The sequence below is a fragment of the Triturus cristatus genome, chromosome 7, assembly GCF_964204655.1.
Source record: "Triturus cristatus chromosome 7, aTriCri1.1, whole genome shotgun sequence".
Classification (NCBI taxonomy): domain Eukaryota; kingdom Metazoa; phylum Chordata; class Amphibia; order Caudata; family Salamandridae; genus Triturus; species Triturus cristatus.
Window position 1 is genome coordinate 1,867,061,574 of NC_140590.1, and position 25,919 is coordinate 1,867,087,492.

Below are 25,919 nucleotides of genomic sequence, written 5' to 3' on the forward strand. Positions count from 1 at the left end.
TCCGTGGCTGTGAGGCTCGCTCGTATTGCGCTGATGTCCATGGGTTCTCCCTTGGATGCGGTGGAAGTTTCAGGACTTCCCACCGTCACATAGGATGGAAGGGATTTTCCTTTTCTCCCATGATCCCCCTTTCTTTCACTTAGCCTATGTTCCAGCCGTAATACCAGGTTGATAAGGCCCTCACATGTCTTGGGTTGAGGGTCAATATGAGCCACGGCGTCCTTGAGCTCAGCGCACAGCCCTTGATGGAAGAGCGCCGTCTGTTTAGCAACAGGCCACTTGGTTTCCGCAACCAGCCTTCGGAACGCGTTGAGATACTGCACCAGGTCGTTGGATCCCTGTCTCAACTCAAGCATTTCACGGTCCGCCGTGTACGAGTCAGCCCTTCTGTCGAATACCTTCAGGAATTCCTCGCGAAAAGCACCCCAATCACATAAGAGGGGGTCGTCCCTGCTCACCAGAGGTACGGCCCATTGTACCGCGTTTCCAGCCAAATAGGATATAAGGAAAGCCACACGAGCCTGACTCGTGGGGAACGCCTTTGGTTTGCACGATAAATGTAGCGCCACTTGTGTGAGGAATACCTGCACTGTGTTAGGATCCCCACTGTACCTCTCTGGTGTTGCCAAGGGGATGGCTACCGGCATTTCCACTACTACCGCAGGGGTCTGGTTCGTGAGGGAGGTGCTGGGCGTGAGCGGGTCCAATTGGATAGCATCCAGTCTGGCTTTTACATCGGCTGTTTCTTGCCTAGAGGCAGCCACTTCAACTTGCATGGCCGCTAAAGCAGCCAGCACATCATCAAGTGTTGCCATGTCTGTTATCGACCGGGAGACAGTTAGTGTTATTAAGGTCGGATATTTTGTAACGCCCTGAACGTCTCAGGATCGTTTAACAGACAAGGGCGTGTTTCCCTTGAGTTATGTAACAGCTCTCCTGTTTACATAAGGGCGTGTTTCCCTTGAGTTATGTAACAGCTCTCCTGTTTACATAACCTCTCAACCGCTAAGCATCCTGGGAGATGTAGTCCGTTTTCGCTGGTTACCGTTTTCCTCCCCTCGTATGACAGGAATTCTTGACACTTCCATTGCAAACTTTACTATGAATGCCATGGGAGCGCTCAGTAGTGAGATCGAATGTGTAGAGGAGAGGTTGAGGGCCACTAGAAAAGCTTTTCCTATGAACTAGATCCCTGGTACCAAGGCGGGCTCCCCTATATCATGCCACCTCATGAAAAATTAACTTATTCCTGAAGATTCTAACCCATGTGTATTAAATGTCAATCTTGTGATTGAGTTGAGTGATACTCAGAGCATCATAATGAAAACACGAGCCTCCTCCGATGAAGAAAAGCTAAAAGTAATACTAGATGAACAGTCACGCGTACTTCAAAGACTGCAAGCACCACCAAAGCTGTTTCAGAGGCCACCATGGCCTCTTTGGATAGCTGTGGGAAGGGCTTCCATGGAGAGGAGCCGCTCTACCCTATCTTCATCCATGCCCTTGAGGCAGCCTTGACAAACAAATGTGGTCCTGTGTTTTCTGTCCTTAAGAATATGGATTCCTCACTGAAAACTTAAGTTGCTCATGGAAATACCAAGATGGCCACCAAAGGTGTAATCCCCAACAATCCTTTAGAAACACAAAGACCCCCTCATCTTGGAACCTTTCGTTCTAGGGTCAATGCTGTATCGGGGGGCATCACCGGGGCAACAGGGTCCACCCCATTTCTGTCAACTCTAACACACTGCATAGCGATGTTCCCACTACGAGTACCACTTCTGTGGTACACCAACTGAGAGTTGCTCCTTCCTCAGTAGATATAAGGCAACGTAGGACAGATAGAGACAGCAGAAACAGATCTGTTCCAGGAGCATTTAATGGGGTTCTCCGGTTACCGCCTGAAGCGCCACGCTGGTGAATGTTTCAAAAAATGTTCTCGCTCTAAACCCCAACACGGTCGAGGATAGTTAGCAGCTAAAAAAAAAGGTGTACATTGCTTAGCAAAACCATCAGAAATACACAGCTGTGAAACCCTATTTGGCAATATAAATTCATGTGCACCGGGTCTACTGGGCAGGATCAAACCCAAGAGAAGAGTAGGGAGTGACTGGCAATCAGATAGGATCAAACCCAAGAGAAGAGTAGGGAGTGACTGGCAATCAGATAGGATCAAACCCAAGAGAAGAGTAGGGAGTGACTGGTAATCAGATAGGATCAAACCCAAGAGAAGAGTAGGGAGTGACTGGTAATCAGTTAGGATCAAACCCAAGAGAAGAGTAGGGAGTGACTGGTAATCAGTTAGGATCAAACCCAAGAGAAGAGTAGGGAGTGACTGGTAATCAGATAGGATCAAACCCAAGAGAAGAGTAGGGAGTGACTGGTAATCAGATAGGATCAAACCCATGAGAAGAGTAGGGAGTGACTGGTAATCAGATAGGATCAAACCCAAGAGAAGAGTAGGGAGTGACTAGTAATCAGATAGGATCAAACCCAAGAGAAGAGTAGGGAGTGACTAGTAATCAGATAGGATCAAACCCAAGAGAAGAGTAGGGAGTGACTAGTAATCAGATAGGCTCAAACCCAAGAGAAGAGTAGGGAGTGACTAGTAATCAGATAGGATCAAACCCAAGAGAAGAGTAGGGAGTGACTGGTAATCAGATAGGATCAAACCCATGAGAAGAGTAGGGAGTGACTGGTAATCAGATAGGATCAAACCCAAGAGAAGAGTAGGGAGTGACTGGTAATCAGATAGGATCAAACCCAAGAGAAGAGTAGGGAGTGACTGGTAATCAGATAGGATCAAACCCAAGAGAAGAGTAGGGAGTGACTAGTAATCAGATAGGATCAAACCCAAGAGAAGAGTAGGGAGTGACTGGTAATCAGTTAGGATCAAACCCAAGAGAAGAGTAGGGAGTGACTAGTAATCAGATAGGATCAAACCCAAGAGAAGAGTAGGGAGTGACTAGTAATCAGATAGGCTCAAACCCAAGAGAAGAGTAGGGAGTGACTAGTAATCAGATAGGATCAAACCCAAGAGAAGAGTAGGGAGTGACTGGTAATCAGATAGGATCAAACCCATGAGAAGAGTAGGGAGTGACTGGTAATCAGTTAGGATCAAACCCAAGAGAAGAGTAGGGAGTGACTGGTAATCAGATAGGATCAAACCCAAGAGAAGAGTAGGGAGTGACTAGTAATCAGATAGGATCAAACCCAAGAGAAGAGTAGGGAGTGACTAGTAATCAGATAGGATCAAACCCAAGAGAAGAGTAGGGAGTGACTAGTAATCAGATAGGATCAAACCCAAGAGAAGAGTAGGGAGTGACTAGTAATCAGATAGGATCAAACCCAAGAGAAGAGTAGGGAGTGACTAGTAATCAGATAGGCTCAAACCCAAGAGAAGAGTAGGGAGTGACTAGTAATCAGATAGGATCAAACCCAAGAGAAGAGTAGGGAGTGACTGGTAATCAGATAGGATCAAACCCATGAGAAGAGTAGGGAGTGACTGGTAATCAGATAGGATCAAACCCAAGAGAAGAGTAGGGGGTGACTGGTAATCAGATAGGATCAAACCCAAGAGAAGAGTAGGGAGTGACTGGTAATCAGATAGGATCAAACCCAAGAGAAGAGGAGTGAGTGACTGGTAATCAGATAGGATCAAACCCAAGAGAAGAGTAGGGAGTGACTGGTAATCAGTTAGGATCAAACCCAAGAGAAGAGTAGGGAGTGACTGGTAATCAGTTAGGATCAAACCCAAGAGAAGAGTAGGGAGTGACTGGTAATCAGATAGGATCAAACCCAAGAGAAGAGTAGGGAGTGACTGGTAATCAGTTAGGATCAAACCCAAGAGAAGAGTAGGGAGTGACTGGTAATCAGTTAGGATCAAACCCAAGAGAAGAGTAGGGAGTGACTGGTAATCAGATAGGATCAAACCCAAGAGAAGAGTAGGGAGTGACTGGTAATCAGATAGGATCAAACCCAAGAGAAGAGTAGGGAGTGACTAGTAATCAGATAGGATCAAACCCAAGAGAAGAGTAGGGAGTGACTGGTAATCAGATAGGATCAAACCCAAGAGAAGAGTAGGGAGTGACTGGTAATCAGTTAGGATCAAACCCAAGAGAAGAGTAGGGAGTGACTGGTAATCAGATAGGATCAAACCCAAGAGAAGAGTAGGGAGTGATTAGTAATCAGATAGGATCAAACCCAAGAGAAGAGTAGGGAGTGACTGGTAATCAGATAGGATCAAACCCAAGAGAAGAGTAGGGAGTGACTGGTAATCAGATAGGATCAAACCCAAGAGAAGAGTAGGGAGTGACTAGTAATCAATTTCAGGAATGAACACAGTGTTAGGTCTTTATTGCACAGGGGGACCCCAGCCTTCTCTTCCCCAGATACATGATGGCGGTACCTGAGGGCTATTTTTATAAACCGGCTGGCACAAGGTTATTCCAACTCCCTACTCATGAGGCCCCTGTTTACAGACCATATGAAATACCAACTTACAACCCTTTCACGCCCCTTGAGCAGGTTGATTGACTGTCGAATCCAGGGACATTCTCGGACCACGGTCTACGGGCTGGACGAACTGGGGCATGAACCTTGTGTGCGCTAGTGAAGGGTGGCCCCCCTTTGGGGATGTGTGTTTGGACGGGTGGCCCCCCTTTGGGGATGTGTGTGTGGAAGGGTGGCCCCCCTTTGGGAATGTGTGTTTGGATGGGTGGCCCCCCTTTGGGGATGTGTGTGTGGACGGGTGGCCCCCCTTTGGGGATGTGTGTGTGGACAGGATTTCTTCACGTCCTTGTTGCACCGCCGGAAAGATGAGCGCGCCCTTGATTAGAGAGAGGCCGAACCCAGCTCTTTCTGACATCTACTACCAACAACCCCAGTCCTGCCGCGGCCACACGCTCTAGATGTTCGAGCCCAAGATCTTGCAAAGAGTTTGTAGTATTGTGATTTGGGGGTGATTGTAATTGTAGGCCACGCGACACCTCTAAAAGCTCTGTTTGCGGGGTGATGGGATGTGGCACTGAGCGTTACTCCCATTTCGAGCACAGTTTGAGTGGAGATTTTCAATTCCATTTTGAATAGGTATTCTCTTTTTCTTGCTATTGACCTCGGGCTCGCCCTGTAACAGGACATGTTTCTAACCCTGGTAGAGGCTCGGGTGGTCTCATTGATTTTATTGATTTTAATGCTCTCTCAGCAAGATAAGCCGAAGGTCATATCGCAAAACTGTTCAAGTGACCACTACCCCCAGCCACTTCTATTGACACAGCTAATGAGAAGCAGCCGGGCACATTTGCCACCACGCCAATCAGGGGCGTAACACAGGCCTCCAAGCTCCAGGGGCTCCTTCGGCCGGGGAGCTCCTGATAGAGTCCGGAGGGGGCCCCTCCACGTACCTGGCAGGGGGACCCCCTCGATTATCGTTACGCCACTGACGCCAATAGTACTCAAAAAGAATAAGGGTATTCTTTTATATATATATTTTTATTTGCATTTAAAAAACCATAAAAGGACCATCTATCTGAGGTGCAGCAACCCGACAATTTCCTCATTAACTCATGAAGGACAAAAGAAACACAGCAGCCGATCGATTATTCAGTGAGACATTATTGACATAGAAAGAGGAGACTGCAAATTAGCCGTACAAAACACAAATGAGTGCAGGACAATGAGGATGAAAGATAAAGTGCGTATGCAACACCTGATAATTCAAGGGCTTCGCTACAAGCTTAAAAATCAATGAAGGAAGAAGGGGAAGGAAATCTTATCAAAAAAAGGATAGACGTGTAGTATGATTAATATACAATACCGATAGCGCCGTGAATAACAAGATTAAGGGCCTTATTTGCAAGGAATTATTGCAGCGCAGTGCCACAAGATATTTGGGTGCACTGGGGTGCGTTAATTCCGAAGCACAGGGATGCGTCATATCAACAATGATATGACGGATCCCCTTCCTCTCCACTGCGCTGTCGCACAATTTGCCGACGCAGGCACCCTTGCACCATAGTGCAAGGGTGCCTGTGTTGAGGGGAATGATTGTTTATGTGCAGGAAGGTGTCCCTAAACAATTTGAAATAGCGTTTTTGAACTTCTATGTGTGCTGCTTAAAGCAGCAAACAAAAGTTGAAAAACATCATTTTTTTAATGATTGTTTATGTGCAGGAAGAGATACATTAAACAACCACAAGATGTGTTTGCCTTGTTCTATGTGTGCTGCAGAAAGAGGAAAAAAACAAGGAAAAATTAAAACATTTCTCCTCTTTGCGTCTCCATACGCCTCCCCTGGGGAGGAGCTGCATTCACACGTATTCCCAGTTTTGCGATTTCTCATAAATCTGGAAATGGGTCAGGTTCCATGGATGCTGCATGGGAACACCCACAGCAACACTCATAGAACGCCCCTTTCACGCAAAGTGCTGCGTGTAAAGGGGCCGTATTTACAAGGACAGGAAAAGGCACGCAGGGAGGCTTTTCATGTCCTTGTAAATATGGAGGAGTAACATGCGTCACCAGTACGTCACAAAAAGTGGAGCAAGGGGCTTGTAAATAAGCCCCTACATTCCTTACTATTAAAGCAGAATTATCTATTGATACACTTTGTAGGGAAGTAGGATCTGCCTCTTATGGTCACTCCCACTTTTTGCTAAATGTAATACTGTTTTTGACTAGTCTGACTGGGATCCTGCTAATCAGGACCCCAGTCTATCTGCTTTCTCCCTAAACTGTTATGTTATGTACTTAGGTACACTCCAGAATGGATACTGGGGTACCATTGTCAGTCCCTAGTATGTGATACCCATTTACCCAGGGCCTAGGTACCCCAGAGGCCTCCCATGGGCTAATGCATGTATTATGCCACCCCTGAGAGGCCATGCAAAATGGAACTACAGGCCTGCCATTGCAGCCTGTGTAAGTTGGTGCATGCACCACTTACTTGAGATATAAGTTTACTATATCTAAATGTCACTGCACTTGAAACCTATAAGTCACCCCTATAGCAGGCCTTAACAATCCTGAATGCAGGGTGTTTGGTTCTAAGTGAGAGGGTGCCACTGCATGAGCAGAACACCCCTGCAGCCTACGAGTCCATTCTCCCAGGTTGTCAGTGAAGCAGCCATATACGACATATAGAGTGGCATTATGAGACCGCGTGATAACCAACTCTAAAATGGCTGAAACAAACGCTATCGTTTTTGGTGTCAGATATATTGGAATCATACCCCCACACCGGTAACCAGTCTGGGAGGTATGATTCCACCTCTCAGAAGCGAGCTTCTTGGGGTCCCTGGTGTTCCCGGTACCAGCTTTCTATTCCTGGACAGCACAAAATGGTTGCTGCCGACCAGAGACACATTTCTGCCCTCCTGCTCGAGCAGGGGAAGGCAGAACAATAGGCATCCTGTCACAGGGAGGTGTGACCACCTCCCAGACAGGATTTAGTGTATTTGGACCGGGTGGGTGCGCTTACCAGCTATACCATTAAACAATACATAGCTCTGCCTACTGGCCTCTGAATTGATGCTCCCTTTTTCACCCCTAGCACAGCCCTCCCTCCCATCCTCATCCCGCCTCCCCCCACCCAAACCCCAACCCCAACTCCACCACTCAAAATTGGCCATCGGACCGACATGGCCCATAGAGGTGTGGTGCTGTTCCGTCTGCCCCGCCCGACACCTTTCCAATAATCAAGCCATGCCCATCCTAACAAGCCCTAAACAAAAAGAATCCCCAGAGTCCCAAAACTAGATACCTATTTAACAAATTCATACTTTGTGCAGAGGAAAGAATCACCAACCATACCCCCTACTTTACATAATTAATTCCAGAGTTCTGATTCTTACTCTTCTGCTCCCTTCATTCATGTAAGGGTCTCAAGAAATTCTTTAGCCTTTATTTCTGACGTGAAATAATAGGTTCTGTCTTGAATAAACACCTTCAGTTTAGCTGGGCTCAATAGAAAGGCCTGCCCCCCCTTATTCTGAAAAGGTTGGATCATCTGCCTCAACCACCATCTATGTCCCACCGTAATATGACAAAAATCAGGCCCTATAAAAAAAGAGCAGTTATTAAACGTGTGTTTCTGATCTGGGTGTGCAACTCTGAATATCGCTTGACAAAGAAGGAAGTTCCCAAAAAACACCAATATGGCCCTTGGTTTACCCCCTTCTTGTGTGTGTCGAGGCTGTTCCTTAAAGGGGAACCTGTGAGCTCTCTGAATTTCACTATCGCAGTTCCAAGCAAGTGATTCCGGAAAGACTCCTTTAAACAGATCGATAATGTACTTTCGTGAATCCACCCCTCAGCTCCTTCAGGTGCACCCTGTACACTGAGATTATTCCTTCTCAGCCTGTTATCTAGGTCTTCCAGCTTCCACTGGGTGTCCATCATCTGACATTCCAGGGAGTCTGTCATCTTTTTGGTGTTATCTGCTTCACTCTCCAGGGTCATTATCCTTGTTTCCATTTCCGCCATTCGCTCTGTGAATTCCAAACAGGTTTTTTCCACCTTATAGCTGCCTGTATCTTCCTGTTCGCTGACTGGGTTTTCCGACTCTCCAAGCGCGTCTCCGCCCGGTGTGCCATAATGCTCTGGTAAATTATATCCAACGTGGGAGTATATGCATATCTTAAACCCTGGATTACCTCCTACTAGGCTTGGAGTATCTGTATAATCCCACTGCAAATCATGAGGTGGTCTCTTTTTCACCGTCAGGAGTTCTAACTGTTGAGCACCTATGAGGCCCGAGGCTTCCTCTTTATCTAGAGGTGAGCTTTGATTACTGAGTGCGCTCTTGTGTGACTCTTGTGAGTCTCTTCTACCAGAACAGTCACCAAGCGATTCCAGGTCATCCTTGGTTACATCTGAATGATCAGAGAGGGAGAAGAAGAGTTCCCCTATATCAGCATCATTCTGGGCACCAATATTGTCAACGTCCCGCTGGGTTGACATCTGCTGATCCCATCGCTACTCACATTGAGTTAAATAACTTTCTTAGAGGCCTTAGGTTGCAGGCAGTTGAGGATAGTTCCCCCAGATATGACTTTCTCAGGTTTCTCACCCGACGCTGGCCCAACATCCCCTTCAATTTCCGACCCATTTTAGAGTTCCCCTCTGTACCCACAATTCTCACAGGTTATTTGATCTGATTTCAGGTCTCTGGCCCAAAGTCTTGTGCTCACCAAGCTGTGGTAAATCCAGAATCAGGGTCTCATCTCCAGTTGAGCCCTTTGCCCCATGTGAATATTGTTGCAGGGAATTATTTGGGGAAGATTCCTTTCTGGTGATTTTGGGCTCCACTGAGGTTGTTGTTCTTTTTTTAAACTGTGAGACTGCAGCTGCAGTTTTTTTTAATCCCCTGATTCCATCTCCATTGTACTCAAGGCACCATTCCCAGCCGGTAGCTTCCTGAGAGCCTCACTTCGGCGGCTACAATTTTAAGATTAGAAGCAGGCTCCCCAACACGAACTTTGGCACCTCGCACCGTCTTAGCCGTCATGGTCAGTTGTCGGCATGTGGAGCGCTGTTATTGATGTCCCAAAACTCATGGTCAAACTCCATTATAGTTCCTATATTCAAAACGAGTGACAGAGCAGACACTCATTGCTACTACCCGATTTCCTTAATTGAATCAACAAGCAAAGTCATGGGCAGGATTTTATTGAATCGGTTGGAAACCTGGGCGGAGGAAACGGGTAGCTTTTCTGATGTGCAGTATGGATTTCAACATGGCCTTGGCACTGCTGACCAATGTTTTAATCTTCACCTGGTTATTAGTAAATACACTTTGGCAAAGAAGGGCAGAATCCATTTAGCATTTATGGATCTCACCTCAGTCTTTGACTCAGTGAAGAGAGAGAAAATACGGAACAGAATACCAGAAATGGGTGTTGACAGAGCACTGGCTTATTTCCTAGCTCAGCTGTATGAAGATCTGACCGAATGCATAAGGTACGGGGCAAATGGGAAATGCACTACTCCCATAAAAATGAAGCATGGTGAGAGGCAAGGATGCCTGTTGGCACCATTCCTGTTTTGTCTATATATCAATGATCTGGACAGTTGCCTAAACATTGGGGAGGCAGACACACCCAGGGTGCGTCCTAGGATGCTACCTGCCCTGCTTTCTGCAGACAACTGTGTGTTAATGTCAAGGACTGGGGTGGGCTTACAGAAGTTACTGAATAGGTTTGTCATATTTGTGAGTAAATTGGGTTGAAATACAAACACTGCCAAATCACATGTCATGGTAGTAAAGAACACACAGACTAGCCTGAACTCAAACCACATCAACGGCAAAAAACGTCTCTATATTCCAACTCTTTCCTATTTCGGTATCACAAAGGAACACGGTTGCACCTAATCAAGGTCAGAAAGTCTTGTTTTGATTAAACCATTGAGGTCCTTTTTAGATTTGCAGGGAAGTCGGGCTCTAAACCTTTGGATGTTATGATCAATATTTGCATTGCACGCTGCTTTTCTACTGTGCTATATCAGCCGGGTTTGGGGATATTGTGACACTTCCAGTAGACATGTCAATGTGTCCCTGAGAAGGCTTCTGTCTGTACCTAACAGCCTTCCCATATTTCTCTGTCACATGGCGCTAGGTTTATTGAGCTTGGACAAACTTATTAAGCTAGCCCCGCTTATGCTATGGCACTCAATCTGGTATAAACACGAAACTCTCCTTAATCAGGAAATAATTAATGAATGCTTATATCTTGGTAATGCACATAGTACCCCGTGCCTGAGATATGTTAAAGAGCAACTCGTAATGCTAGGCGAGATCTGATTGTTTTTATTAGCCACAGAACATTTGCAGTGTTCCTAGAAACCATCTGAAACAAGATTTGTAGCCAAATGCAAAAGGCACAGAGAAAGCTTAGTGATGGGAAAGAAAAGGGTGTCTGGCTACCTCCCACTAGTAGCCACAGATTCAATGGAACCTTATCTCTTGTTCCCATTTCAACACTGGTAAAGATTTTATCTGATAGGTTCAGGTTGAATATAGTTCACTTTTTAGGTCTCGCCTGACGCAGCGCATGCGCTGGTCTGGCGAGACTTATTGAGAGGGCTCCAAAAAGTGCTACCAGACCAGCCTAGAGCTACAGTGCATGTGCGCGGGCACGCACGCCTCGCTTTACCGCAATTACTTTCACTTTCGCGGCCGCATGGTCGCTTTGCATAGCCAATAGGTCTCGCTTTTGGGACCTTATAAGTATTTAGTTATAAGGTCCCAAAGGCGAGACCTATTGGCTATGTCAATGCTTGTTGGTTTTGTACCCCAGTAATGTCTATCTTGACTCTGCCCTTGAACTTATCCCCTATGACTCGTGCTCAGTGCAGTCTACACTGCATTTCTTCTTTTTTTGTAAACTACATGCTGCACCTAGGAAATAATTTTTAATTTTACTGTTGAGGTCTTTAAATATTAGAAGATGTAGGCCTGCCTTGTTTTATTTACAGCTTTTACAGACAGAATATATGTGTATGATGATCTATAAATGTATCTCTGGAGCTGTGAGAATGAGGAGTCTAGTGGGGAAATAAGTGTTTATACGGTGATTCACTGTGGTGATTCTGAACAACCCTATTATTTTAGTTGTTTACATTTGCATAAGGCACTTTGTGATTTTAACTGAAGAGATGGTTGGCTTGGATGAGCTTGTGATGGACATGGGCACTTTATGTCCATAAGATGGAACCATTTCATTGTGAAGTAATCTAATGCTTATTTATGTACAAATTATTTTAACCAAATAAAGATTGATTTGTACTTTTTATGCTGTATTTTATATGCTGAACTGAAAACTAAGATATAATATAATAACAATAAACTGTCTTGAAACAACAAAGCCAGTTTATGAGATGAAAAATACTATCTAATAAAAATAGAAAGTTAAAAACAGCAAAATATTCAGGACTGAAGAAGAAAAGAATGCAGTGGGCAAATTAAAGTGCTCTAGGGCTTTAAAAAGCCATTGAATATAAAGAACAAAACATTCAGACCCAATCAAACGTCACAAAGATGGTATAGAACCGAAACTGAATGAGGATAAAAAGTCAGGAGAGACAGGAATTATAAGAACAGTTTAGCATAAAGCTAGTGAAAATAAGGCACACTGTAAAAGTTACCCATAAGAATACCAATATGAGAAAGTGCGTAGAAGAACCAAACACTCTTAGCCAATGCTTATAAATTTTGATACAGAAACAAAAAGAAGTACATGAAAAAAATACAACAAAACAAAAAAGTGTTACATGTAACCTATGCAAATTCGAACAGTGTGCGCCTAGAACAAGGGGAGTGAATACACAAACCTCTAGAGTGCATCGGAATAAACTTTAGAGAGAATACCAAGGGTTAAAATGACTTCTCTGCGCTTCAACTGTCAGGTATTTTTGGCGTCTATCTGACCTTCTCTCACTGTACTTCAGGATCCATTGTCCTACTCCCTGTAGCGAGAGCTGCAGATGTCTATCTCAGCCCAGTCAGATTCTTGCCCAGGTTTACATAGATTTTGCACTGGGTTGGTGCTACTTTTGTGGCGCAGCCCAGATGCAAAATCAATGTTGGGATTTACCGGGCCACCCACATCAATGCATAGCACTTTTAGCCTTAAGTGGGATGGGTATGCCCAGACGTGGTTCCCGTGCTCACTGAGCCACTGGATTCAAGCTAGCCTGGCTGATGAGGGGTGATGCCCTGAAACCATTCCCATGATGCTTGTTTCCCGTCCAGGGAAGACCTGGCAGACCTTGGCGGTTCAGGCTGGACTGTTCCCATGTGGCACAGGGTCAAGACTGATTTGCATATGGCTGGGTCTGAACTGGGGAGATGTGGTGAGCAAAAGAACGATGGATTAAACCCAGATCTGTGACTGGGGGTCAGTGTCTGAAAAGTTTCAGTGCTCCGTCCATCATCTCCTTGTGTTTGCTTTGTTTGCCCTAAGCTGGCAGGGTATGCCCAGACGTGGTTCCCGTGCTCACTTTGCCACTGGATTCAAGCTAGCCTGGCTGATGAAGGGTGAAATACCCTGAAACCGGTCTCAGGATGCTCGTTTCCAATCCAGAGAAGACCTGGCTTGGGAGTTCAGGCTGGACTGTTCCCATGAGGCACAGGGTCAAGACTGATTTGCATATGGCTGGATCCAAACTGGGGTGGTGTGGTGAGTAAAAGAACGATGGATTAAACCCAGATCTTTGTGACTGGGGGTGAATGTTTGCATCGTTCAGCATTCCGTCCATCAATTGTTCCTTTTGCTGTGTTTCTATATATAGCATTTTTTCTTGCAACATTTGACTGTTGTATAGTGCATTCTGTTCACTGAGACTCCTGTAGGCGCCTGGGTGAGTTCAAGTTGTGGGTAGATGTTCATGCTAGGACACAATTGAGAGCTAATGTGCTGTGACTGAAGGCAGTGGAAGTTATTTTTAGTGTCTGTTGGTGCATAATAAAGTAGTTTCATTTACATGTTCACCCAATCCTTGGCCTCTGGGCAGAGTGCACAGACCAACTGTCACACATATGCGGATTGAAATTACCATTTTAAGCGAAGGATTGTGAAGGAGGTACACAGTTGTGAAAATACTGACAGTATCAAGCTTATGAAAAGAAAATGCTGTCTTTACAGGTGGAGAAAGACAGAGAGAGAGCGGAAGAGAGAGAGAGAGAGCGAGAGAGAGTGTGAAGGTGCAGTGACTGTTAGAAGAGCGATGAGGAACATGATGTGTGAGATTCTGCAAACAGAGGATCTCAGGAACAGTGAAAAGAGCGTGAATAACAGACTGAGAGCAGAACGGGAGGGACTGAAACACCCTGAAGACCACTACACCAGTGCTTAATTTGTGCTGGTGCTTGCCGGTGCTTAGCACCATCACTTATTTTTCAGGGCCGTGTCTACATGTGATATCAGCTCACTAAGGTCACACTGTGCCCCAGCGAAGAGCTGATATCGCATGTAAATCCATCCATTCCTGCCTGGGTTCAGTGCTGCCTGATTGGGATTGATGCGTAAAATAATTACATTTGGACGACGCCCGCCTTAGCAAGAGACACACAGACTGCACCCACACACTGACAGAAACTGCGTGGTAAAGTCTCTGACTCAGCATAACAGCTATCAAAGTAGCTCTAGTGTGCTACGAATGACTGCTTGAAAATGGGTTTTTAAGCCCGCCCCGTTCCTCCTTGACGGCGTTGAATCAAGTGTTGCCTCCCGAGTTGGACCAATGCAGAGCTGTGTCCCCTCATTTCACTCCCCCACCGTATTGCGCAGCTGCAGCGCTTAGTCGACTGAACAAGTAAGCAGAGTGTTGCGCAGCAGCAGGCCTCTGTTTTTAATCCAAATTTCAGTAAGTAATGATTTCATTTTCGTAAAAGACCCTAACTGTAGAGCTAATTTTTGGGTATTTTGAAAATAAAAGCATTTTCGGAAAGGGAGCTGGGCGGGGTTGGGGTTTGGGGTGGAGATGGACCTCTCTACTTCTCTGGGTTTAGGAACGCGCACAATCCCGTCTCCCGTATTCAGTGAAGCCCACACTGTGAAGCGTTTCACAAAACGTGAAACATCACTGTCTGACTGGGATCGATAAAGAATTGCCCACTGAGGAGCACAGAGCGGCTAATTGTACATGGGGTTTTCGAACACCAGTGCCTTCTTGCTGCTCGCCCCCTCTCTTGAGGTTAATTCGAAGAGTTGTGTACTCCTTTTGCTCCTAATGTACTCAGCGCTCCGTCATCTCTGTCTGCTGTCCCCTCTGTCATCCAGAGGCCCCTGGGGAAATATGACGGCTTCCCTACAGCTAGCACCTTCGAAAAACACGAAGAGCTGGTAAAGAATCAGCCAGGTTATTACACCTCCCGTCATACAACTCAGTACTGAAAAAGGCATAAAGTGAAATCAAGAATATGCAGAATTTATGGTCAGACTGCGACAGAAAATATGCGCAGGCACCAAAGTAAAAGTTGCCCTCATTAGTGAATTAGTCAGCTAGAAAATAAACCAATGTTTGCAAATTGAGGCATCTTTGAACTTGTAAAGAATGCTGTATAAGTACTTTTAAGATATGGAAGTCCTTGTGAATTTGAGCTTGCTGTAGATAATGTTTGGTTCAATACCAGGGAAATCAACAGTAAATACCGGGCCAGTAGACCATAAAACATGCCCACACACAGCCCAAAGAAATGGCCCATACTCTGACCTGTCAGAGCAGCCCATCACTACCTGATTGCCCTATAGGCCTGTCCGAGCCTTGGCATTCTGCACGCTGACATTCAGTAGCACCGACCATTCTCTTCTTAGCAAAACTTTGAGCCCCGGCACTTATTATTTTACAAATTAAGCACTGCACTACACGTACCAGAGACCCAGAAATGTTCCATTCATAGACTAATATTTCCAGAATTGAAACATTTTCCGTTCTAATTATATTAACAAAATCCATGCTGTCACTCATTGGTTTGATCGGATTTGTCTGTTTTAAGAGTCTGTGCACTGCTGTGACCAGTCTGGACACAGTAAGTGAAGACTCGCAGAGAGGACTCAAACACCGGTCCTTGCTTCGATTAACTCGACAGGAAAAGTCACTTGAAGTGTCACTCAAGTGACAGTGGAGTCACTCATCGGCAGAGTGAAACCACAGGATGTCACGCATAACAATCTGAAAACACCCCGGCCTTAGAGATGCAGAAGAGCCCTGTCCTTGCACAAAAACGAGCATGCGCAGAGAGGACTGTACACCAGCAACATCGAGCGTGCGCGGATACGACGATGGATCACAATAACGCGCATGCGTTTACTACGGCTCTTACGTAGTAGTTAAAAGATACTAATCTCTAAAACATGCGCAGACAGTACAATCGAAGTTTTACATCAAGTACTGGGGACTGAGCATGCGCTTACAGAGCACACCAGCAGCTCAACGAGTACCTGGGACTGCGCCTGCGCAGAGAGAGGATACTAGAAGCTCATCAGACCCTTTCGAGGCCCACGCGTGCGCAGTGTGCGCCTTCCCCTCTGCATCCCTTTATTCCCAGAGCCGGGCGGGGGCGCCAGCACTGCAGTGACCCGGGCGTTGGTCGGCGAGGGGTGAGACCCGCCTGAGCCCTCCGGGGGGCGCTCTGCTCTCTCCCTGCCACCCGCCAGGAGCTGGGCAGGAGCCCTGGTTCGTCACCCTCTCCAGGGCCCGCTCAGACTAAGGAGCCCGAGGAGCATGTCTGAGGGGGGGCCAGACGAGGTAGGGTTCACTGATGGGGCCCCCCGTACACAGGGACTGGGGGGTGGGATCTGCTCCCATGAAGCACCTCTGCCCCTCCCTTACTGAGGTTACAAGACTGTGCTAGCCAGGTGACCGCATGCCATGTGTGGCCTCTTCACCCCCAGCACCTGCCAGGTGACCCCATGCCACGTGTGGCCTCTTCACCCCAGCTCCTGCCAGGTGACCCCATGCCAAGTGTGGCCTCTTCACCCCCAGCACCTGCCAGGTGACCCCATGCCACGTGTGGCCTCTTCACCCCAGCTCCTGCCAGGTGACCCCATGCCATGTGTGGCCTCTTCACCCCCAGCACCTGCCAGGTGACCCCATGCCACGTGTGGCCTCTTCACCCCCAGCTCCTGTGCCAGCCAGGTGACCCCATGCCACGTGTGGCCTCTTCACCCCCAGCACCTGCCAGGTGACCCCATGCCACGTGTGGCCTCTTCACCCCCAGCTCCTGCCAGGTGACCCCATGCCATGTGTGGCCTCTTCACCCCCAGCACCTGCCAGGTGACCCCATGCCACGTGTGGCCTCTTCACCCCCAGCTCCTGTGCCAGCCAGGTGACCCCATGCCACGTGTGGCCTCTTCACCCCCAGCGCCTGCGCCTGCCAGGTGACCCCATGCCACGTGTGGCCTCTTCACCCCCAGCACCTGCCAGGTGACAACATGCCATGTGTGGCCTCTTCACCCCCAGCTCCTGTGCCAGCCAGGTGAACCCATGCCATGTGTGACCTCTTCAACCCAAGCACCTGCCAGGTGAACCCATGCCATGTGTGACCTCTTCACCCCCAGCACCTGTGCCAGCCACGTGACCCCATGCCATGTGTGGCCTATTCACCCCCAGCTTCTGTGCCAGCCAGGTGAACCCATGCCACGTTTTGGCTCTTCACCCCCAGCTCCTGTGCCAGCCAGGTGAACCCATGCCACGTGTAGCCTCTTCACCCCCATCTCCTGTGCCAGCCAGGTGACCCCATGACACGTGTGGTCTCTTCGCCCCCAGCTACTGTGCCAGCCAGGTGACCCCATGCCATGTGTGGCCTCTTCACCCCCAGTTCCTGTGCCAGCCAGGTGAACCCATGCCACGTTTTGGCTCTTCACCCCCAGCTTCTGTGCCAGCCCGGTGACCCCATGCCATGTGTGACCTCTTCACCCCCAGCTCCTGTGCCAGCCAGGTGACCCCATGCCATGTGTGGCCTCTTCACCCCCAATTCCTGTGCCAGCCAGGTGAACCCATGCCACGTTTTGGCTGTTCACCCCCAGCTTCTGTGCCAGCCAGGTGACCCCATGCCATGTGTGACCTCTTCACCCCCAGCTCCTGTGCCAGCCAGGTGAACCCATGCCATGTGTAACCTCTTCACCCCCAGCTCCTGTGCCAGCCAGGTGAACCCATGCAATGTGTTTCCTCTTCACCCCCAGCACCTGCCAGGTGACCCCATGCCACATGTGGCCTCTTCGCCCCAGCACCTGCCAGGTGACCCCATGTCACGTGTGGCCTGTTCACCCCCAGCTCCTGTGCCAGCCAGGTGAACCCATGCCATGTGTGGCCTCTTCACCCCAGCACCTGCCAGGTGACCTCATGCCACGTGTGGCCTCTTCACCCCCAGCTCCTGTGCCTGCCAGGTGACCCCATGTGTGACCTCTTCACTCCCTACCAGGTGACCCCATGCCATGGGTGACCTCTTCACCCCCAGCTCCTGTGCCTGACAGGTGACCCCATGCGTGACCTCTTCACCCCCAGCCAGGTGACCCCATGCCACGTGTGACCTCTTCAGCACCTGGGCCTGCCAGGTGACCCTATGTGTGGCCTCTTCACCCCCAGCACCTGCCAGGTGATCCCATGTGTGACCTCTTCACCTCAAGCACCTGCCAGGTGACCCCATGCCATGTGTGACCTCTTCACCCATCTCTGGCCTTCTCACTCCCAGCGCCTGGAGGCTGCCCCCTTGTCATGTGTGACCTCTTCACCCTCAGTCCCAGGGCCAGCCATTTGACCCCATGCTATGTGTGACCTCTTCACCCAGCCCTGTCCCTTTCACCCCCAGCCCCTGTGCCTGCCAGGTGACCCCATGCCATGTGTCACGTCTTCACCCAGGTCTGGCTTTTTGCACCCCCACCCCCTGTGCCTGCTGCAACAGTAAAAAACTTGCGTATAATTCAGGAACTGAAATCTAGAAGCTCCTGAATTCAGATGATCAGCTGAATTGTTTCATATCAAACAGGCCACTTGGCAAAATGTGCCAATTGTTGTTTTTAAGTGCAACACTACAAGTGTGAGTGAGTTACCTCAAAGAAGGGCTTCTGCCACACTTGCTGTGCCCAACGTGAGGTGGACGTGTACGGAGGGGGTGGGGAAGCCAGACCTCCAGTGGGCCTTACCAAGTGCAGACATGCACTTAACTCTCTCCAGGGGACCCACTCAGAAGAGATTAACAAACTCACTACAAACCCATATCTAAGATCTCCATCATCCCCTAAGTGATTAAACATTAAGTTATCCTACCATTCTTTATGGTGAGCCTCAGAGGCAGCTTCCCCCTTTTTCATAGGGAGAACTATTTGAGGTTTTTATGGTTCCTTACACACCATACTGGTGTCATGCTTCATCATCGGGTCACTCCTTGGTCCCTGTAAATCAGGAAACCCTCAACCATGTTCCAGGCACCACTTTGTTTTGACAGGGATTTTAGAAGTTAAAAATATCTAAAGGACACTTCAGTTTCCTTTAATATTGGGTGCCTGTTGTATGATTAAAAACGTATTCTTCGGGCATGTACAGGGGAAATTACTACCCCTCCACCTTAGTAGCCTATTCCTGCAATGATTTAATGACCAATCGGTAAAAAGTTATTCATGATTCTTGTGTTGTGGCGTCGCTTGATCATGCTACCATGTTCGATAACTCTCGTTCCTACTTTCCTGCTTGTCAGTCCTATATGTCTCAGGCCACAGGGACATGTGACCCCATATATATAACATTGTTTGAGTTACAATTAGTTTGACTCCTGTGCTCCCATAGGTATTCTAGTCAGAGCGCGATGGGCTTTGTGTAAGTTGTGTACATGACCTTTAACTGGAGGAGGTCCTATGCTCTGCATGGACTTGCTGGTCCATACAGAGCAAGAGTGTCCCTGCTCTGTATGGACTAGAACATTCTTTATACTTGTGTTCTTTTTAACGGAGAACATAGGTTTTTCCAGAATAAGTGTTGCTGTCGAGTGAACACTAATGTTTGTTAATTGTTTACTTCATTTGGTTTGAATGGTGGTGAATGTGCTCACGCATATTATCTGTGGCTTGTCCTGTTTTTCTTTATCCATGAAGAGCAGCTCCCTGTTGCTGTATCTCGTTCTTTTCTCTGTCATGTGTTTGTTTTATCAGGTGTATAGGTTAATGCTTCTATTTTAATTTAGCTGTTTATATTTTTCCCTCGGTTGGAAACTTTTTCCGGTCCGAGCAGTTGCGTTTTATTTGTAGGAATTGGCCCTCTGGTGGATCTTCTCTATGGGTGTGCGCTACTAGAATGGAGTAGGCTGCTCCTGTCTGTTGGTTTTGTGGAATTTATTTTGGTTAGAGCCCCATCTGATGCTGTTATCACCAGGTCTAAGAATGGGAGTTCCTGCTTGATCTCTGCTGTCCAATGCCAGGTTACCTGGACCTCATCAGTATATCGTCACTATAATTTTATTTCGTCTTCATGAGGATTATTCCCCAGATATTATCCATCTCGAACGTGTGGATATACTGAAACACTGTCCTCAAAGCAAAGTGCTCCCGTCGATGTTCCGTGCAGATGCTCGAAAATGGTACCTTCAAATTCCGAACAATTATTTTTTCAGTGCTAGTTTCGGCAATGTCATAATAAATTAAATGAGTGCTGCCTAGTATATTGTTTGTCTTAATATATTTGCTATTGCTCCCAAATCTTCATCCTGAGATATGCTGGTGTAGAGAGCTTCTACATTCAGCCCTATAATCAACTCTTCTTCTGGGTTAAATTGTATGTCATTGAGGACATTTAACCAGTGTTTAATATCTTTGATGTACAAAGGCATTTCACATACCAAAGGCCTCAAGAAGCAGTTTACAAAGGTTGAGAGAGGTTCTAAGATTTACCCTATTCCTGACACAATAGAGGTTCCGGGGGGTGTGGGACCCTATTTTTTTACTGTTTGGTATGGTATTGAAATAAGGGTGTTAGACCCGGCCTCGTAGCATGGCTCTTCCTGTCCTCGCACTACCTAACCTGGTACCAGGGACCCCAAGCACACGGCCCAGCCGATCCTTCCCACCAGAACACACACACGTGACCCGGGCCTCCCCGTCCATGGCCTCTCTCCTTTCGGCCACCCCGGGCACGCGTGCCCACTTCGTGCACCAAGATGGCCGCCCGGCCCCAGCACAACCCGGGCCTAGAGGCGCCACTCCGGCTGGAGGACATCACGCTTCCAGGGGATGAGAGAGGGAGGAGCAGTTTCTATCGCACCTCTGAACTCCCCTGGGACGATGGGTTTCGATCGGCCCTCCGGCCTCCCTGAGGGCTGGCTCCACGCCTGCTGGGTGTCTGGGACTCCTCCCGACCCGGCCCTGAAAGGATCAAAAGACAATGGCAGGAAACCTAGACAAGCGACCCCCAGGTGACAAGACCCCTCCTGCACAGACTCCGGACATCAAAGAGGGGTCGACCTATAACAAGGGGTGCTCTGGGACTGTCCGGCAGATTCGCCTTGGAACATCTGAGCCCTGCTGAGTGACTCGCGGCTCCCCGAAGATCGAAAGACCTCCGAACTGGTACCTGAGGCTGCTGAGTGACTCGCGGCTCCCTGAAGAACGTAAGACCTCCGAACTTGTGCTTGAGCCCTGCTGAGTGACTCGCGGCTCCCTGAAGATCGTAAGACCTCCGAACTTGTGCTTGAGCCCTGCTGAGTGACTCGCGGCTCCCTGAAGATCGTAAGACCTCCGAACTTGTGCTTGAGCCCTGCTGAGTGACTCGCGGCTCCCTGAAGATCGTAAGACCTCCGAACTTGTGCTTGAGCCCTGCTGAGTGACTCGCGGCTCTCTGAAGATCGTAAGACCTCCGAACTTGTGCTTGAGCCTGCTGAGTGACTCGAGGCTCCCCCAGACTCTCTTTGGTCCCGCCGGACCCCACGACGACAAGCGTATCCCCCAGCTCGAGGATTGTGAGCTGTGCGCCGGGTACGCTCCTGCATTTGATCCATATCCCCCCAAAGACTGTCCCGCTACCTCCTACCCCCGCCAAGACTCTGTGAGCCCACGCTCTGCTTGTAAATATCTGCCTTGCTGATCATAAAGATCCTACCACTTCGATTTGATAAAGCTTGAATCCTAAGAACCCTCGGTGTGGTGTCTCTTTGTCGTGTGGTGCCAAGTGTACGATCCTAGATACGAGATTCCTCCCCTGCGGAATCTCCCGCCAGTGCCCGGCTACGATACTTTGAGGGTGGGTCTCAGGATAGTCAGGGCCCCCTCAGGGCTCCTCTGAGGTCGCCTTCTAACATTGGTGGCAAGCGACGGGATTCGGGCCCATAACCTAGAGATCGTACCGTGAACGACTGACACACTACCGACAAAGATGGCAGAAGGAAGCGCCATGAGCCCCGCAGAAACCAACACCAACAGGGTGTTCCAGGTGGAACAACTAGAAGAATACACGCACAAAGAACTGAAGCAATTCTGCAAAGAACTTAAAATCGCTACCACCGGTCTCAACACCAAAGAAGATTTGCAGAAAGCACTGAAAGCTTGGGTGGATGCCGGGGCCTCCCGCCCAGCAGGCATGGGGGAGCGACACGACGAAGCAGAACCCACCCAAGGCGAAAGCAGCAGCAATCAGGTGCGAGGCTTCGTGCCAGACGGGGGCCTTTCCCCGGAAGAGCTCGCAGACAGAGAGAGAAGTCGCAATCACGAACTCGAGTTAGCCAAACTCAAAATCGAAGGCGAATTGAAATTAGCGGAAAAAAAGCTAGCAGTAGAACAAATGCGCGTACAAGGCGAATTGGAAGAGAAGAAGCTCCAACGGGAGCATGAAGGAAGGAAGCTCCAACTAGAGCACGAACGCAGCTTGAAGGAGATCGAGCTCAAAGCCAGAAAGGAGGAAGGGAGGCCCCCGGGGAACCGAGAGGCGGCCTCCCCGGCGGAACAAAAGGTCCACATCCCCAAGGACGTGGTCAAAGAATATTATAAAAATGATGACATTCAACAATGGTTCAGGGCCTACGAGGTCGCCATGACCTCTCATCGGGTCCCGCAGAAGGACTGGGGGGCAGGGCTGTGGGGACGGTTTCTGAGCGAAGGAAGGGACACCCTGCTCGACCTACCCCTCTCCCTGCAGACCTCCTACAGCCACATGAAAGAGGCTTTCCTCACTAGGTACGGCCTCACCCCAGAGATGTACCGTCAGCGATTCCGGGACTGCAGGAAGATCCCGGGCACCACCTGGGTGGAGTATGTAAACTTTTTCAGTCGGGCCTTCGATGGGTGGATCAAGGGCAGCAAGGTCACCACCCTCTAGGAACTCACCGACCTCATGTTGTGGGAACACCTGGCGGCGAACTGCTTTGTGGAACTACGCCAGCATCTGCTCGACAGCAAACTCACCGATCCCCGGAAGCTGGCTGTGGAAGCAGACCGCTGGACCAACACCCGGGTCCCCCGGAGCAGTGTAGGAGAATACCCCCGAGCCAGTCAGGGACCACCCCGCCAGAGAGGGGGAGGGAACCAGGGAGGGCAGAGAGAGTCCCAGTCGAGTCCCCCGAAGGCCCAACCTCCACCTTTCCCGACGCCCCCCCCCACCAGTCTCCGGACCCCCCGGGAGACGGGGGCACTGGGTAACCATCACTTGTTTCCGTTGTCAGAGGCCCGGGCACTACGCCAATGACCCGGAGTGCCCCATGGCCCCCCAGGTCCCCCCTGCTGCAAACCCTGCTAGACAGATAGCCAACGTAGCCCTGGGGGAGGAGGTTGAGGACACCGGGGAGTGGGAACCCGCCGCTATGGCCCTAGTATCCCTGGGAGATAGAGAGATGGTCCCTGGTAGCCTCCTGCCCTCCAACACGAAGAAGTACGGGCAGCTCGTCAAGATCAATGGCCACCAAATAGAAGCCCTGCGAGACACCGGGGCCAGCATCACCGGTGTCCTCAGGCACTTAGTCCCCGAGGAGCAGATCCTACCCAACGTCTTTTGCCCCGTAATTTCCGCAGATAATAGAGAGAGTATGTGTCAGGTAGCCCTGGTGCCCTTTGAGTGGGGAGGGGTGGTAGGTAAACTGAGGGTTGCCGTAAGAACCTCCCAGCCGGTCGACTGCCTCTTAGGGAACGACCTGGAGAGCTCTCCCTGGAAGTACGTCGAGCGCAAGGCCCACCTAGGGATGATGGGACTCCCCGAGTGGGTGTGCGCCACCACCCGATCTATGTCCGCCTGACTCACCCCCCTGGGGGAAGTCGAGGACCCCCCGATCGAGGGAGTCAGAGCAGTCCCTGCCGAGGGTCCTCCCGTCCCCCCATCGGGAGGGTCAGTCGCCAGCGACGAACCCTCACCGTCCGACACCACCCCGGTCCCCGAGCTAGGCGATCTGGCCGAATTGGCCCCGTGGCGCCACGAGGGCGGGCCCACCCGGGAGGAGTTCTGCCGGGAGCAAGCCACCTGTCCTTCCCTGGTCGGACTGCGGCACCAGGCCGAGGGCCAAGCCGCAGGCGACCAAACCGGAACGCACCGAGTTTATTGGGAGAATAACCTCTTGTACAGTGAGCAGAAGTCGGTGGAGCTAGGATCCGGCCGGGTGCTGGTGGTACCCCTACGCTTCCGAGACTTCCTCCTGGGCTTGGCCCACGACGTCCCCCTCGCCGGCCACCTGGGGCAAGACGAAACCTACAGCCGTCTCGTGACTCACTTTTACTGGCCTAGGATGAGAGTAGCTGTAGAAGCCTACTGCAAGTCCTGTCCCACGTGCCAGGCTAGTGGGAAGAGTGGGGGGAAGCGCAAGGCTCCCCTCCAACCCTTCCCGGTCGTCAGTACCCCATTCGAAAGAGTCGGAATCGACATCGTGGGGCCCCTGGATCCCCCCCACCTCCCAAGGTCACCGTTTCATTCTGGTCCTAGTGGATCACGCCACCCGATACCCTGAGGCGATCCCCCTACGCACCGTCACGGCTCCCGTGGTGGGCCGAGCCCTGATGGGGATCTTTTCCCGGGTGGGTTTTCCCCGCGAGGTCGTGAGCGATCGCGGAACTAATTTTATCTCAAAATACATGACGTCCCTGTGGCAACAATGTGGGGTGTCCTATAAGTTCACCACCCCGTACCATCCCCAAGGGAACGGCCTAGTAGAAAGGTTTAACCGGACTCTGAAAGGGATGATCAACGGCCTAGAAGAACCCCTCCGGCGTAAGTGGGACGTCCTGCTCCCCTGCCTCCTGTTCGCTTACCGGGAAGTCCCACAGAAGTCCTTGGGGTTCAGCCCGTTTGAATTACTATATGGGCACCCCGTCCGAGGTCCCCTCAGCTTGGTTAAGGAAGGGTGGGAGGCAGCACCCCAGACCACCCCACGAGATGTGTTCCAATACGTTCTGGCCCTCCGGAACCAGACCAGGAAGTTCCGAGAGCTGGCCGAGGCCAACTTGGAGGCAAGCCAAGAAGAGATGAAGCGCTGGTACGACCAGAATGCCACTCTGGTCGAGTTCCAGCCGGGCCAGCAGGTATGGGTCATGGCCCCCGTGAAGCCTGGCGCCCTCCAGGACAAGTGGACCGGGCCCTTCAAGGTGATTGAGCGGAAGAGTCCAGTCACGTACTTGGTGGACGTCCAGTCGCCCCGGGATCCCCTGCGGGTCCTACACGTGAACCGCCTCAAGCCTCACTTCGTACGGACAGAACTGAGCCTCCTGCTGGCCACCGATGACGGGGCCGAAGATGAGTCCGATCCCCTCCCGGACCTCCTGTGTGTCAAGGAGAAGGATGGCTCCGTGGCAGGAGTGAACCTCTCCCCATCCCTCACTGACCAGCAACAAGCGGACTGTCGCCAGCTCCTAGGAAAATTCTCCGACCTCTTCTCCCTGATCCCCCGAGTCACCGACTGGTGTGTCCATGACGTGGACACCGGGGACAGCCCGCCAGTAAGACACCGAGCCTACCGAGTCCCTGACCGAGTCCGGTCCTGCATTCAAGCTGAAGTCTCGAAGATGTTGACCCTGGGGGTGATCGAGCCATCCGATAGTCCCTGGGCCAGCCCCGTGGTCCTAGTCCCGAAGGCAGCGGCCCCCGGTGTCGCCCCCGAGCTCCGATTCTGCGTGGACTACCGGGGGCTCAATGACGTAACCCGGGCCGATGCCCACCCCATCCCCCGAGCCGACGAGCTCATTGACCGACTCGGGGCGGCCCAGTTCCTCAGCACATTCGACCTCACCTGCGGATACTGGCAGATTGCGCTCACAGAGGAAGCCAAGGAGCGGTCCGCCTTCTCCACCCCAGATGGGCATTATCGCTTCCGCGTAATGCCCTTCGGAATGAAAAATGCCCCGGCCACCTTCCAGCGACTGGTGAATAGGGTCCTGGCCGGGATGGAACAGTTCAGTGCGGCCTATCTAGACGACATCGCCGTTTTCAGTTCCGGATGGAGTGAGCACCTCCAGCACCTCCGGAGA

At 50.1% G+C, this 25,919-nt stretch overlaps 1 protein-coding gene across 4 annotated transcripts in view; it reads left to right on the forward strand.

The window, feature by feature from the left end:
• The first annotated feature begins 15,957 nt into the window (after positions 1–15,957).
• Positions 15,958–25,919, forward strand: part of LOC146813538 (uncharacterized) — a 72,473-nt gene continuing 62,511 nt past the window's right edge. The window contains exon 1 of one of the 4 annotated variants that reach the window (XM_085620309.1): positions 15,958–16,245. In XM_085620309.1, the coding sequence (XP_085476435.1) occupies positions 16,222–16,245 (24 nt within the window). In that variant the 5' untranslated portion in view covers positions 15,958–16,221. The remainder of the gene's footprint in view (positions 16,246–25,919) is intronic. The other 3 variants (XM_085620311.1, XM_085620308.1, XM_085620310.1) reach the window with 3 other exon arrangements.